The following is a 15,132-nucleotide window of genomic DNA, read 5'->3' on the forward strand; positions in this document are numbered from 1 at the left end:
ATACCAATATCGGCACCAAATATCATGCTCGGGATTTACCACTCTTCCACACACCCAGCAACCATCCTGTCAAACATGGCACACGCCTCCTCGAAAGCAACAAAAGAGAAGTGTACTTTCAGAAGCAAATTATGAATTACTAGAAACAGGCAAATACACTGTGGTTGATGATGATACTGATGCCAACCCTCCTGATGATGACGACAGTGAGAATGCAAAAGAAGATACTTTTGATTTTGTTAAACTTATGAATGGCTGGTATCATCCGGGCTTAAAGAAATACTTTGAGCAACATCCCTGCGGATGAATTGACTGTTGAGCACTGCTGTTCTTTTTTTTTATTGCTATTAGAACTTTAAATTTTAGGACTTTAAATTCTTTCAGGGATTTAGCGTTCCTGTCAAGTTGACAGTGTACCTTTCTTTCTACTGTTTCCATACTTGGCCTGAATGCTGTTTCCAAATAGAACCTTATTTACCCCAAGTAATAAATACTACTTTTTACAAACAATTTCTTTTGGTTGACATAATATACAGGACAAGCTCATCGATGTTATGCGATTATGACCAGAGCTAAACACCGAGCGGGAATCCCCGTAACCTCACCTCAACCAGCAAAACCGATCAAAAAGAAACAAATTGACTGGAAATCAGATAATCCGGAAAATAAGGGAGCCTCTACTGTAGTCAATTACAATGCAACCCATGCTACTGGAAAAGAAAAAACACTAGACACACCGAAGAAGCGACCAGCAAAGGTAGCTATGATAAAGAAGCCAGCAGGTACACAAAAGAAAATATTATTCTCACAACATACTTTATTAATTTCGATTGATCATTAGGAATTTCAGAACGCATCGTTCAGATCCCAACAAATATAGTACAACCTGCTGATCCACATATGCTTAGAGTAGCAGTCATTGGAGCTGCTAATGCTGGAAAATCGACTCTAGTGAATAAGCTTATTGGAGAAGAGGTAAAAAAAAATACTATTTTCTGATGGAGATCATGTTGCTAACTTGTATTAAAAGGTTTCTGGAGTTTCACCCAAGGCTCATACAACACGAGAAAGAGTGTTGGCCGTGCTGACAGAGGGTCAACATCAAATTGTCTTTTTGGACACTCCTGGAATTATACCAGATCGTAATCATGCCCAAATGAATCGCACACTTGCTACATCTTCATGGCGATCTTTGGATGAAGCAGATCATGGTACGGTGACATATAATGATCTAGTTTTTATAGAAAAAGTGTGATTAATCTAGATTTTTAGTCATGATCGTTGTCGACGCAAACTGGTCACTCAACACACAGTCACTCAAGACAGAGCAGTTCTTACTGTCTCGACTTCATGATATACATATTCCTGCCACACTCGTCTTTAATAAAGTAAGTCATATGACTTCACAATCTGCCTCTAACCTTCCTTTGTTGATTAGATGGATCTTGTTGGTCATGATATAAAAGTGTTAGAGGATGTCAAAAATAGATATGAAAGAGGATACGGAAGTATACAACAAATTGTGTATACTTCAGCTACAGAAGGAAAGGATGTCGGTACACTCAAGGTTTGTTGTATAAAAGATAGAAAAATAACAAAGTCATTAAGACATGTATGAATGTAGAATACACTTTTTAGCAAGTCTTTATCAAGACCATGGGAATATCCAGCTGAACAAAAAGTAGAAATGCCCAATTTGAAGCGAGTAGAGGAGATCATTAGAGTAGAATTCTTTAAACGCCTGCATCATTATATTCCCTATATGATTAAACAGGAAAATGTTGGATGGACTGAGTTAAACAAGACACTGGTGATTGACCAGAATGTCTATGTTGAGAGAGACAGTCAATTGAAAATTATAGTAGGATCAAACGGCAAGATAATTAATAATGTTATTGCAGATGCCAAGGACAAGATCAGTCGAGCATTTGGAAGGCCAGTGAAACTAAATATACAGGCCAAAGTAAGAAAGACTCCTATTGCTGGTTTGATTTAGGACTCTTTTTTTTATATTGTAAACTATTTGTAATTAAAATTAAGCATTTACTTTATTCCTTCCAAAAAACAACAACAATGCATGCGTATTCATTTTAATAAACCTTTGAATGATGATATTTACTTATTAAACTAGTTACATCTTTATTATATATATTTACTGGTATCAGACACACGAATAGATAGGGGGAAAACTCATACAGACTGTTCAAACTGATGCTGCTTTAATATCTCATCAATCTTTCCCATACCGTATACAAATGCATGTCTGTCTAATAATCCTTTTTGATCAGGATGACTCTCTTTCCATATACGAGCTAACTTGTCCTTGGATATCTTGCTCTTTATCCAAATTTTATAGACTGTTTGACTATCAACATAACCATCATCATGAATCGCATCAAATAACGCCTCGTATCGTGCCTTGGCCTCATCGCTTATGAATGCTAATTTGCTTTTTGGTGGTCTCGATGGGGGAGGTGGTGGTGCTACTTTCTTTTTGAGTTCAGTAGGGTTGACTTTGGTTTCTACGCTCGATTTTGGAATACTAGTCAATTTGGGCGAATTACAGTCCATAGTAGGCTTTTGGCCAAAATAAGGAGGGTTTGTAGCTGATCGTGCTCTATTCAGGTAAGCTGATGGTTTTAGATTGGATATACCATTCTTTTGACCATTCAGCATTGTACGTGGTGGAGAAGGTGGGGTCATTGTGGTTGGCTTTGTCGGCGGTGAAAAGGGTGGCGAGATGGCCTTTTGTGAAACGAAGGATTGTAGTTTCTGTTGATAGAGAACAGGTGAAGGCTTTGCGCCTACACGAGGCGGAGTAGGTGGACTCAATGAAGTAGTTTGTGTAGTATTGTTTAGTTCCTTTGTGTCTTGACCAGATGAGTTTTCCAATAGCGTAAGGTTCGGCTTAGGCTGCAAGAGTGGTGGATTGGATGCACTACGAGTCTTGTTGGGCCGTGGGGGAAGACAGGGTTGAGGTAACACTGGTTTTGGCTTCAAGATAGGCGGTGGGTTTGCTTTCTCGGGTATACTTTCTGGACGCTCTTCCTTTGAAAAGGATAGTGCCTGCTGATTCAATACCGGTGGTGTGCTTGCTGACGAAAGCTGACTGTTGTTGCGCGATTTCCTGCTTGCAGCAGACACAGGGCGGGAAGGTAAGCGAGGCATAGGGTTACTTGGAGCAGGTATATTTCCAAGTGGTTCAGTAGTGCCAATTGCACTTTTACCAACACTTTCTGTCGGTCGCTGTGGGATATCTACCGTCTTTTTCCAACTAGGTGTAGATGACTTAGCGACATAGGATGCTGACTGCGTTGGAACAACTGGTTTTGGCAAAACAGGACCGGAAAGTTGTTGTTTCTGACGGAGTTGAGATGGCTTGATCAGCTGAAAGCCTTCGTCTTCCTCTTCTTCTTCTGTTTCCCGAGATACAGTCGATAGCTTTGCGTTCTCTAATCCAACCAGTTGAATGCCTGTTCCTGTTGATACACCATGTTTTGTTTGGAATTCAGATCGTAAATTGGCGGTTGACCTTGGAGAGCGTCGGCTGAGGGCTATTTCTAGCTCGCTTTTACCCCCAGACGTCCATTGTGAAGGACGTAGTGTTCTGTCCAAGCCGTGATTATCCGATGTGCTCTTTAAGAAGGAAGTCGAATAGGACCGAGTTCTCGTTGGTGACTCTTGTTTTTCTGTACTCTTGTAGGAAAGTTTTTCAAATGTTGGTGGAGGTGTTGAGAATTTGAGGCCTGGTATATCCTTTGTCTTGTCAGCTGGTATTGGCAATATACGATTGGTGCCATTAACAAGCTTATTGTTGTAATTAGTTGACGCTTCAGGTAAATCTTGTGGTAAGCCTTTATCTGCTGCTGAAACATGTGTCTTTTTTGCTGATTTGACGTCTTTCTTACTATATACATTAGATAATACCGTGTCAAAGGCTGTTGATGCACTATCAGATACAGTGCTTTTTCCGCTACCGGACGACACGTTGTCTGTTGTTATGGAATCAGCTGTAAAGGATTCGGGTAATGGCTTTACGAAATTATAAGGAAAAAGGCCCCTTTCTGTACTGTTCTCAAGCCTTCCTTCATACCAGCCCTCGTCATTGGATTTGGTCACGTCAGTTAAAATATCTCCTTCCTTGAAAGAAAGTTCTCCTATATCGTCTGCTGTGCAGTCATAGAGCGCAATCATTCGTAATTTCGAGGGCATGAGAGTAGATCGGGGACAACAAAATATTTAAAGGGAAACAAGAGGTTTAAAAGCAATGTCCTTTTTAAGATCAATGCGTCGGCGGAGAAATAACAGAAGAGTCTGTTATTCTTAAAACTTTGCATGATGAAGTTATTAGAAGACAAGGAAAAAAGAAAGAAAGGAATAGAAGATATCTCTTGATACAATATAAATACATCTTGAACCAAGTTATTACAAAAAGCGTGGCTCTTTTATCATTCATTGCTGTCATTCATAAAAGAATGCAACAATGGTCATCACTAACCATGTATAAAAGATGACAGATTGAATGATGAGCGATGATACCTATATAAATATCCCTCTCTCTCTCTCTTATCCTTTTTTTTTTTTCCTTTTTGCCTTGTTTTTTGATGGTCAGTGTAACTTACTCATTTTAAAATTTTCTCTTTTTATTTTAATATTGTATATAAAATGAGTGACCAAGATGGATTTGCTGTACCAAGCTTACCTGCAAAGCCCAAGTCAACTACAAACAATCAACCTTCAGCTCCTCCTTTAAGGTATGAAAAGCCTTCTTGGTCTTCAGAAGCCATGTTTGACTACAAGATTGAGATGCTTAAAGGTGGATTGAGTGTAGAAACTGTTGAAGGACCAAAGAAGGAATTTGTCACGATTGGAAGATTACCGATTTGCGATATTCAAATGGAACATCAAGTAAGAGAATCCCTCTCTCTCTTTTATATATTTATATATATATATATATATATATTCTTCATGTATACTAATGGATACATTAGTCGATATCTCGTTATCATGCCGTGATCCAATTCAATCAAGACGGAGACGCGTTCATTTATGATCTCGAAAGTGCACACGGAACCATACTCAATAAGAAGCGAATAAACCCAAGGGAATATATGCCATTGAAACCAGGAGATCAACTCAGATTTGGTGAAAGCACGCGTATTTGTATATTTGAATCACAAAAGCCATATGATCCTGAGGCAGAGCTGGAGGAAAAAAGGAGAATTGCCCTCGAACAGCGTATTGCAAAGGCTAAAGAAGAAGCTGGTATTGAACCAGAAGATGAAGGCGCTACATGGTAAGTTTTTCTGAAGATCTATACATGTAGATATACTGATTTACATATGTATATAAAAAGGGGTTTTGGAGAAGATGCAATAGAGGATGAAGATGAAGAGGAAGAAGAACAAGAAAAATCAGGCGATGCTAGCTTATTGAATATAGAAGCAGAAAAGATGGCATTTGAAGACGCAAGTAAGTCAACATAGGTGTATATATGTGCATCAGTTTAATTTAGTTGTTTGCGAAATATAGAACGACGACGAGAAGATCTAGAAACGATGTATGGTGATGACAGTGATGAAGAGTTTTATGATAGGACATCCAAAAAGAAAAAGAAGGAAGAAAAGGCACAGACACACGAGGAATTAGTAGCAAAGCAGAAACAAGTGATGTTACAGATTCAACAGCTGGAAAAGAAAATTGATGAAAAGACCAAGGAAGAAGAAGCGAAAAAAGATAACGAAGAAGAGGACTTGGACAGTTATATGCAAAGATTAGACAAGAATAGAAACTCGAGTGAAAAGTCATTATTCAGTCTTAAAAAGGAACTGACTCAATTGAAAAAGGTAACAGAATAAAAAGGTTGAATCTGTAGTAATAATAATACTTTTTATTAGGAAAATGAAAAACTAGTAAAATTAGTTAAATTCACAAAGCCATCTGATATTCTATCATAAAAGGTTATTTTCCTTTAAGTATTCGATAGCCATCCAACATGTTTGTACAGAAGGCAACATCATTTCTCCTCTTGTAATAAACTTTCTTAATTGATCTATGGGAACATCTCTGATGATTTCAATATGTTCTTCATAATCTCTATTCATGGGTGTATCATCTTGAATTGGGTTTATACAAATATAGGGTACAAATCGGTTTTTACCCCATTTTAATTCACTGATACCATCTGCAGGTTGACTTGGTGGTAGTAAATTGATCCATTCACCTTGCTTTAGATGAGCTTCTTCTGATAATTCATGTTGTGCTGCTTCTAAGGCACTTTATTATTATTATTAGTATAAAAAAGATAAAGAATATAATGTTACCTCTTATGCTTCCTTTTATCATAAGCACCTGCTACACAAGTGTATTTCTTTTGTAATAAAGAGTTATTACACACATATACGTTAAGATTACTTTATTTGTTACCATCTCGTTTGTTCCTTGACAGTATTCTTTCAATATGCATGTTGTTTTCTTTGTTGTGTCAAAGGTAAAGACGACTACAAAGGTTGGATAAGAAGTATCGTGTCCAACAATATCCCATTTTATAACGCGACCGTCTTTGAATTGAGTTGTACGATCCCATACAGTAATGTACCTAATAAAAGGTGAATGGACTAAATATACACAACAATAATAATAATAACCTCTTGTGGACAACCTTGTCTTCTAGTATAATGGCTTCTGTTTCTTCAATGTTTATTGTCATGTTTGACATTTATTTTTTTTTATTAAAAAAAAAAGGCATAGCAATGTTAAAGCATGTACGTTAATAAAGAAAATAGACCAAGAAAAAAAAATATGTATAATGGTAATGATAAAACAGGTTTTAAACGATAGTTTTAGCAAATGCGACAAGATCTCGAGCCCAAACAAACATGATTTTGGTATCTTTGACAAATTTTTGTAGCTCTGGAGGAGTTGCTGGGCATCTCGAAACAGTATAATTGTATCGAACATTTTGCTTTTTAAATTTGAGCAAGACTTCATAGTACAGTGGTTCAATAGGTATGCCAATACATGTCTCAGTAATTCTTCCAGACATTTTCTTCAATCAACAACTTATGGCTCTTCAATTTTTCTTTTACAATTAAGCAAGGCTGTTCAATTGGATTTAATTCAGGCAAGTATGGAGGCAGATACACCACCCTATAACTTTGAGTTTTCATCAAGATCCATGACGTCAAGCAGAAAATTAATGAATTTAATAAAGTGTGTAGTTGTTGTACCTCTTGATATTGGTATGGGATTATCTTGATCACTATTCTCATTTGCATCAGTGTACTCTATTACTGATTCCTCTATAATAAACTCATCTGTAGTGCGCTTGTTGCTTTTTTTCACTTTTTTCTTTTTTGTAGCCATCCTCTCTTTATTTGAAGCTTCTCTTTTTTCGGTAGTGGCTTTTTTATTGCAACATGAATGATACTAGATGTATGTATAGCGCCAATGATTGCATGCAATAGGACTGCAGCTCTCTTTGCTATGGCGAATGTTCCAATATCTGATCTGACCCAATCATTCCTCAAATCGATATGAAACCCAACTTTATCAATAGAGATACAGCTTTTTTGTAAAACATAAATCAGTGCCATTCTATTTCATGAATTTTAGAAATAGAAAAGCCCATAAACTGTTTAGACAAATCATCGATAATATCTTCAGTATAAGGCTGAGGGTTCTTATCAAGCAGGCTTTGAATGTATACCTTATGTTCAAATATGAAGGAACTCGTATGACTAGCGTCCTTTTCTTAAAGTTTATATGACACTTCATTTATTTTTTTGGTTACGCACCCACCACCCTCAAGCAGTACGAGGTTTAATGCCGAGCTCCTTTGCAAATCAGACTATTCTTCCTCTTTCCTCAACGCCTTCTAGCATTCGATCTATAAACACCTCTCTTGTCTTATCACTAAAATCATTGTGAGCATCCCCCATTAATCTTAATTTAGTAACAGTCTTTGATTCTATATCATCGCTTTTCTTCACAATTTTTTCTTCAGCAGATTTGTGGGCTTCTAAATAAAAGTTTTGTAAAACGATGGTTTCCAGAACAATGTTAGGATCTTTGATTTGCGTTAGAACATAAGATCGAGCACTTTTATTTCTTGTTCTTCATAAAGTAAAGTATTTGTCATTGCTAAGTTTCGAAACAAAAAGTGAAAAAAAAAAGTTGTTTTAAAATCTTGAAAAGTGTGTGCATCAATTTTATGACCAATTTGTTTTAACCTAACTGTGACGTTTCCCCTGACTCAAAAAAGAGCTCACACACAGACACACACGCACACACGCACACACCAATATTCGTACAGACACAGACACACACACATACACACACAAAAAATAGCCTCTCCCTTTTTTTTTTAATTCTATTTCTTTCTTTTCTTTTTTCTTTTCTTTCTTTCTTTTCTTTATTCTTTTTTTTTTTTCTTTCTCTTTTTTCTTATAGAAATAAAAACTTAGAAAATAGCTGCTTGATATAAATGTCCAAGCCTGTTTCAAGTGTAAAGAGACCCAAAGTACAAAATATAGCTTAATACAAGTATTTTTATTAGGCGTTTTTTAATGAATCATCAAAAAATGAAGAAACCAATGCAAACACAGGTTGGCAACCATTTGGAAGTAGAAGACCAAGTCTTATATCACCTGCTATGACTACTTCGAACGACCTAATGACAAATGATCCTCTCGGTCGACTTCAAGATTATGCCTTTCCACCCGTACAACGAAACTCAGCCATAAATACCGCATCAAATAATGAGTGGTCTACAAATAATGCAGCTGCACCATGGTCTGTATTAAATACGGGTAGCATGACGAGTCCGACAGAGTACCCTGATATTGCCTCTGTTCCTATGCTGCCTGAAGTATCTGGTGAGCCATTTTATAGAGAACATAGGTCGATGTCATACTCCTTTGGTTTTGAAGAACAGTGGCAACTGAAGCATCATTTTCAACAGCAGCAGCATCATCAACTACAACAGCACTACAACATGATCAGTAACAATAAAAACGCCCCATTATTTTCAAACAATAGTGGTAGCGCTCCAAGTAATCTACTAGATACAATGCATGAAGAAGAAGAGGAAGAAGGAGAGGAGGAGGACTTGCTGAGGGCAAGGGTTAGATCAAAGTCATCAGCAGCCGTAATGGATATATGGAGCCCATTGAAGGATAATAGAAACAATCATGCCTTTCATCGTCGTTTATCATTGGCACCCATCTCACTTCCTCCTCCGCCTATTTTGCCAACTACTTCATCTTTGTATACACCCCAGATGTCTGCTGGCGATAGAGAAAGAATCCGTAGATTTTCATTAACTCCATTGACATTAGATACCCACAAGTAAGGAGCTCAGAAAAAGAAAAAAAAATTGATAAATTAACTCTGTATATAGTCCATTCACAACAAGTAGCAACCATAGCAGTAGCAATGATAATACCAATAGTGCATTACTTGCTCAAAGACGTCATTCATTAGCTGGACCAACGCACATCTCAAGCATGGATGCATTAACCGAGACTGTTGAAAGTTTGGCCATTCAGCCGCATGCAAATAACAAGAAAGAAGATGAAATGGAAGAAGATATCAACATAGATGATATGGGCAAAGGTGTTAAATTTGACTCTGAGGTATTGAGCAATGTTATATTCTATGCTATTGAATTCAAAGGAGGAAGGTCAGACATATTCTATTCACCTCTACCTAATTTCAAACAAGATGACTTGGTGATCGTTGAAGCTGATAGAGGGCGTGATCTTGGAAAGATAAGCATGGAAAACATTAGTCGATCACAAATAGAAAGCTTTTATCGAAGCAATCGAAATATAGAAGATGAGCCATCAGAAAAGAAACAAGAAATTTACATCAAACGTATCTTTCGTCATGCAAGACCTGACGAGATCACACTACTTTTAGCCAAGGGTCAAGATGAATCCAAGGCATTGATTGTTTGTCAATCCAAGATTAAGCAAAAGAAACTCAATATGCAAGTGGTTGATGCAGAATATCAATGGTAAGCCCTTTGTTTATTATTTCATGTATCTAATCCATTCTACAGGGACAGACGAAAGCTTACATTTTACTTTGTGGCAGAAAAAAGAGTTGACTTTCGAGAGTTGGTTAGAGAACTATTTAAGCTTTACAAGACACGTATTTGGATGTAAGGGTCTAGTTTATGTATAAAAGTACTATTTTTCTAAACAGTGCCATTTATTTGTAGGTGCACTATCAACTCTATCAAAATGTTCAAAAAATAGAATCATTATTTCACTATGATTGGTTGATCTCTTTATATAAACATATAAAAAAAGAACAGAATATATAAACATAAGCAAGTTTTTTTTTGTTTTTTTCAAAATAAATCAATATATCTTTATCAAAAAAAAAAAAATATTTGACAGCAGATTTCGTGTTGTTCGTAAAGGGACAAAATCAACTGCTTTTACCTACTTTTATGTATGTTGACTCTACTGTACTTTATTAGATGTAATGATGCATTTTATATGCGTCTACTTTAGGAAAAGGTACTAGCTTGCTTGTTGATTCCAAGTCTTTTTTATCTTTTCATTGTCTCTACTCACTAATGTTGACTCTTTGTTAATCACCAACTATATTGAAATGTGATATACAGTTTCTCTCTATCTATTATCTACTTCTATGAGTATTCGTTTTATATGCTTCTACTATACTTTTTGAAGCTTTTTAATTTTTCTTTAACCAACCATGGCATTATTTGATTTTCAAAACTTTTTACAAGTGTTATTGCAGAATATGGGAGAGCCTCCTTTTGAAATTATGATTTCAATTCGAGAAATATATGCATATTTGGTTCAATTCAATGTTGTAATAGTTCAGCTTAACAAAAACATTGCTTGTCTTGGCTTATTTGAGTGAAGTACTAGGGGAAAAGAAACAATAAAAGTGGCATATCTTGACAGGCTGCCTTGTCAATTGTAACAGGAATAAAGTCGCCGCTGAACATATTCTCTTTCTCTTACTTTCTATCTTCCGATATCCGGAATACTCTATCATTTTTTATGGTGAATATGTATTAACTTCATTAATCAACTTATAGAAATAATAGGTATGCAAGCAAGTAGCCAATGGTTATGCTTCAAAAACAATAATATAATACGAATAGATAGATATTGGATATAGTCAAAAACAGACTCTAAATATACCATTTGATATAATCAATAAACTGTTTGCTTACAAATGCAGTCCCTTTCTTTACATTTACTTGTTTATGCTTTTGCACTCATGACAGAATCAAGGGGTATATGAGTATCCAAAAAGAGATATATTCAAACATAAGGTGATATTTGTCTTTAGTAAGCGCCATTTATTTAAACATTGTCAACCATTTTGTAGGTGCACCATTGAGTTGATCAAAATGTTTAAAAAAAAAAATAGATGTTAAATTCAATCATCGCTGTACTCTGATTGGTCTTTTCTCTTCATTTCTATTACCATATAAAAAACACACACTCACACTCACACATATACACTTATATTTTTTTCTTTCTTTTTTCTTTTTTTTCTTTTTTCTCTTTCTGTCCACAGTACTTGTTCCTTCTTCTTCTTCCCCCTTCTCTACTCTATCTTATATTATCGTGTTTCAATATTTAACTCTATAAAAGGAAAAAAAAAAACTACTGCCAAAAAAAAAAACCAGTCTAGAAAAGCTTACATTATTTACACTCTTGACGAAGCTTGGAAAAAGAAGTTGTCTAATGCAAACTAATTTCGAATCAACAAAAGCAAAGAATAACCATACAGCAGATCTTCATTTGGGAAATATAAAAAAGAACAATAACCTTCATGTTGCTGCTTTATCACCCAAGACACCTCCTGCTGTGACCGCTGCTATTCTGTCGGACAACTTGTTTCCACCCAGAAAACCAAAAGCGATGATTGAAGATAGCGATGATGATGATAATGATAGTAGCGATGATGATGAAAAAAAGAGTAAAAAAGAAGATCCATTGGCAACACAAGTATGGAGGTTATATACAAAGGCAAAAGATACTTTGCCTAATGGTTCTAGATTAGAAAACTTGACTTGGCGAATGATGGCCATGACGTTGAATAAAAAGAAAAAGGCATCAGAACAACCCTTGACTGAGTCAGACGAAGAAAAAAAGGAAGATGACGATAACATGCAAGTGGAAGACGAAAAAGAGCAAATTAAAGATGAGCATACCACGAATTCACCACCACAACCAGGTGATACCACTACCTTACTCTCATCCTCTGCTCCTCCTTATATGCTTGACTTTATGTCTTCTAATAATTTCCAACAACAACAGCAACTACTACAACAGCAAGAACAGAAGCGAAATGTGATGATCTATGGCTCTACAAGGGCTACTACACCTGCTGTACATACAAATTTAAATTCTGTAAGGGTTAATAATAATATTTTCATATGATTATGGATGCTAATATGTTTATATTTCAAAATAGCCATATATGTTATCGAGTATGTATGATACAAACAGTATCACTATTCCTGCAGATATGGACATGTCGGATGATTATCATGAACCTCTTTCACCTAATTCAACTACATCTTTATTTCAACCTTCGTCTTCTATAGAATCAAATGGACTCAATTACTTTAGTCAATCTGTACCAAGCTATCATCATCGTCTACAGCAAAATACAAATGTATCTAGTCCCATTGGACTATTCCCTCAATTAGGATCCAACATGTCTGAACCACAGCATTATTTTGCTACAACACCTAACGAATCATCTCCATCACCTGTTGGTTATTCACCAAGTCATGGCGAATTGAATGCGGGCGCATTGAGTTTTGAAGACATTTTGAAAATGTATTATGTGAATCAAAATAACCCTCAAGTTGCAGCAGCAGCAGCAGCAGCAGCAGCAGCAGTCGCCGTATCAAGTGCAAACACACCCAGCACGATTCAGCCTTCATTGACTAATAATAATAACAACAATAATAATAACAGCAATAACTCTGTTCTCAACCCATTTACTACTGACTTACCCCATCTATCACCTGCTTATTCTTCACTTCCTCAAGGTGAAACAAGACAAAAGGGAATATATATATATAAATTATTAACCTTGTTTTTTTTTTTGTTTGTTTTAGATGGTTTATTAACTCCTACAGGACATTCACCTGTTAATAACACACCACCTATAAAATCCTATGCTACCCTTTCTAGGTTAGCCTCAAATCCACCCCCTCAAAAGACCACAGAACCCCTTAACTCAAGTGCAAAGCAAATCATTCAAGAGAAGAATGACGAAGCGACGCCAAAGCCTTCTAGTGCTGGTTCATCAAGAAGTAACTCAACCACAAAATGTACAAATTGTGGTACGACAACAACACCGCTTTGGCGCCGTGATCCCGAAGGACAGCCTCTATGTAATGCTTGTGGTCTATTTCTTAAACTACATGGTGTTGTTCGACCTCTCAGCTTGAAAACAGACGTTATCAAAAAGCGTAATCGAAACAGTAGCTCGGCCACTGCAGCACAAAAATCAGCTAGCAGCACACTAACCAGTAGCAGTAGTAATAGTAGTAGCAGTAGTAGTATAAAGAGTAGTAGTACAACGGGCATTCTTGGGAAAAAGCCTATTTTGTCTGCAAATCTTTTACCAAATACAAACGATAGAATCACTAATGATACGACAGTGACAAATAACAGCGGATTATTATTCAAGCATCAATCAGGTGCATCAAGTACGAACACGAGTATATCAAGTAATCCTACTACTACTACCACTAACACTGCTACTACCACGACAGCGACGCCTACTGGAAGACCCATTACTTTTACACCTTCAAGATGGGGAACTCAAACATTAAACAAACGTCAACGAAGACATTCTATTGAAGACAACAATGACTCACAATCCTTAAGGCAGCAACAACTCCAACAAAGTGTGTTTCGTGTTGGATCATTAGGGTCAAATAATAACAACAATAATCACAATAGTAATTACAGATTATCATTTCCAAACTCATAATTATGAAAATATAGAATCATATTTTGTTCAATAAAAACAAAATGTTCTCACGAAAAAAAAGGGGATGCTTTTATTACCTTGATCTTATCTGATATTCTTGATGTAAAGATGATTAACATCTTTTCTATATGGATCATCTTTCTTTAATAAGCACACGATTGTTTTAATTATATTCAATGCACAATGGCGTTCATTGTAAATGGGTGTCTACAGGGGTGTCTGTAACATCCGTGCTCTTTTTTTTTTTTTTTTTTTTTTTTTTTCACCCATGGCAGACAGAAAAAGTAAAAAAGAGACTATGCACCATGTTCCTAAACTCAATTGAATCATAGAAACTTCACTTTCTTCCAGATATCGGTCACCAGAATCATATAGACGTCGTTACAAAAGTAGAAGCAGATCACCTACTAGGCACAGACGCTCATCTTCCAAGCACAGTCGTGGTAAAATATATATGCTACATGCTGTACTATACACGTTCCTCATTCATATTTCTTTATGGATATAAACCATCGATCCACACTATATAAATCAATATATTTCTCTTGACAAAGAAGATGTAAAGCGAAAGCATAAAAAGAGAAGAACTCGTTATTCTTCTGACAGAGATAGCAGAAGCAATAGTAGTAGCAGTGATAGTAGTAGTAGTAGTGACAGTAGTGATAGCGAAAGTGATATAGAAGAGTATAGCGCCAAAAATAGAGCAAATAACAGTAGTAGTAGTAGCCATAGCAGTGATAGTTCATCTGAAGGTTATTATACAGGAATGCATTTATAATCAATAGTATTCATCATGCCTTATCAATTTAGATGAGAAAAAACGAAAGCATAAAAGAAAGCACAAGAAGAAACAAAAGAAAGAGCATAAAGTAAAGCCATAATAAACATACACATATAGAAAACTTATGTTATAATAGGAGGAACGTAGAAATGCGATTACTGGTAAAAAGGTATAAAGTACATTTAATCATGTACCAATCTAACATCTTTAAAGCTAAAACTCAAGATAAAAAAGACGGCAAAAGACAAGAAAGATGATCAGAACCGTTCACAGCTGCTTGATTTTTTGAACGCTGCCTTTTAATAAATGTGTGGCTTAGAACGCAGTCCTCGTTTTACTCT

General features: G+C 36.0%; 7 protein-coding genes across 7 annotated transcripts; 5 read left to right on the top strand and 2 right to left on the bottom strand.

Moving 5' to 3' along the window:
• Window positions 1–417: 417 nt before the first annotated feature.
• On the top strand, window positions 418–2,082 carry RHIMIDRAFT_261033 (GTP-binding protein Era). Its single transcript, XM_023611496.1, has 7 exons — window positions 418–483; window positions 537–782; window positions 842–975; window positions 1,031–1,211; window positions 1,273–1,388; window positions 1,439–1,567; window positions 1,625–2,082. Exons 2-7 carry the CDS (start codon window positions 563–565, stop codon window positions 1,994–1,996), a joined length of 1,152 nt encoding a protein of 383 aa, XP_023463575.1. The 5' UTR covers window positions 418–483; window positions 537–562; the 3' UTR covers window positions 1,997–2,082.
• Window positions 2,079–4,494, bottom strand: RHIMIDRAFT_261035 (uncharacterized protein). Its single transcript, XM_023611497.1, has one exon. The coding sequence runs from the start codon at window positions 4,210–4,212 to the stop codon at window positions 2,191–2,193; it is 2,022 nt and encodes a 673-aa protein (XP_023463576.1). The 5' UTR covers window positions 4,213–4,494; the 3' UTR covers window positions 2,079–2,190.
• A 171-nt stretch (window positions 4,495–4,665) lies between these two features.
• RHIMIDRAFT_239986 (SMAD/FHA domain-containing protein) lies at window positions 4,666–5,957 on the top strand (the record flags this gene model as incomplete). The annotated part of the gene is made up of 5 exons (XM_023609285.1): window positions 4,666–4,908; window positions 4,992–5,296; window positions 5,357–5,472; window positions 5,533–5,846; window positions 5,898–5,957. The coding sequence occupies 5 exons, from the start codon at window positions 4,666–4,668 to the stop codon at window positions 5,955–5,957; spliced, it is 1,038 nt and encodes a 345-aa protein (XP_023463577.1).
• Window positions 5,905–6,761, bottom strand: RHIMIDRAFT_39956 (uncharacterized protein). Its single transcript, XM_023615202.1, has 4 exons — window positions 6,648–6,761; window positions 6,427–6,598; window positions 6,324–6,370; window positions 5,905–6,276 (listed from the first exon to the last, which is right to left on the bottom strand). Exons 1-4 carry the CDS (start codon window positions 6,716–6,718, stop codon window positions 5,952–5,954), a joined length of 615 nt encoding a protein of 204 aa, XP_023463578.1. The 5' UTR covers window positions 6,719–6,761; the 3' UTR covers window positions 5,905–5,951.
• Window positions 6,762–9,605: 2,844 nt separating this feature from the next.
• RHIMIDRAFT_285672 (PSP1-domain-containing protein) lies at window positions 9,606–10,262 on the top strand (the record flags this gene model as incomplete). The annotated part of the gene is made up of 3 exons (XM_023613305.1): window positions 9,606–10,018; window positions 10,064–10,165; window positions 10,226–10,262. The coding sequence occupies 3 exons, from the start codon at window positions 9,606–9,608 to the stop codon at window positions 10,260–10,262; spliced, it is 552 nt and encodes a 183-aa protein (XP_023463579.1).
• Window positions 10,263–13,341: 3,079 nt separating this feature from the next.
• On the top strand, window positions 13,342–13,491 carry RHIMIDRAFT_190614 (GATA-domain-containing protein; the record flags this gene model as incomplete). The annotated part of the gene is made up of 1 exon (XM_023605935.1): window positions 13,342–13,491. A coding segment is annotated over one exon (150 nt), but the record flags the coding sequence as incomplete, so codon positions are not given.
• A 787-nt stretch (window positions 13,492–14,278) lies between these two features.
• On the top strand, window positions 14,279–15,094 carry RHIMIDRAFT_239990 (uncharacterized protein; the record flags this gene model as incomplete). Its single annotated transcript, XM_023609286.1, has 6 exons — window positions 14,279–14,294; window positions 14,362–14,453; window positions 14,576–14,762; window positions 14,821–14,879; window positions 14,928–14,960; window positions 15,005–15,094. 6 exons carry the CDS (start codon window positions 14,279–14,281, stop codon window positions 15,092–15,094), a joined length of 477 nt encoding a protein of 158 aa, XP_023463581.1.
• Window positions 15,095–15,132: the final 38 nt, after the last annotated feature.

This window comes from Rhizopus microsporus (genome assembly GCF_002708625.1).
Source record: "Rhizopus microsporus ATCC 52813 unplaced genomic scaffold scaffold_15, whole genome shotgun sequence".
NCBI classification, from domain to species: Eukaryota; Fungi; Mucoromycota; class Mucoromycetes; order Mucorales; family Rhizopodaceae; genus Rhizopus; species Rhizopus microsporus.

What these genes read in the sequence shown, in the direction of transcription:
- RHIMIDRAFT_261033 (XM_023611496.1), top strand. Translation starts at nt 563, where the DNA reads ATGACCAGAGCTAAACACCGAGCGGGAATCCCCGTAACCTCACCTCAA. An exon ending in CCACACTCGTCTTTAATAAA is followed by an intron (nt 1,389 to 1,438) that starts GTAAGTCATATG and finishes TTTGTTGATTAG; the next exon opens with ATGGATCTTGTTGGTCATGA. An exon ending in AGGATGTCGGTACACTCAAG is followed by an intron (nt 1,568 to 1,624) that starts GTTTGTTGTATA and finishes GTATGAATGTAG; the next exon opens with AATACACTTTTTAGCAAGTC.
- RHIMIDRAFT_261035 (XM_023611497.1), bottom strand. Translation starts at nt 4,212, where the DNA reads ATGCCCTCGAAATTACGAATGATTGCGCTCTATGACTGCACAGCAGAC.
- RHIMIDRAFT_39956 (XM_023615202.1), bottom strand. Translation starts at nt 6,718, where the DNA reads ATGTCAAACATGACAATAAACATTGAAGAAACAGAAGCCATTATACTA. An exon ending in GACAAGGTTGTCCACAAGAG is followed by an intron (nt 6,599 to 6,647) that starts GTTATTATTATT and finishes ACCTTTTATTAG; the next exon opens with GTACATTACTGTATGGGATC. An exon ending in GATAAAAGGAAGCATAAGAG is followed by an intron (nt 6,277 to 6,323) that starts GTAACATTATAT and finishes ATAATAATAAAG; the next exon opens with TGCCTTAGAAGCAGCACAAC.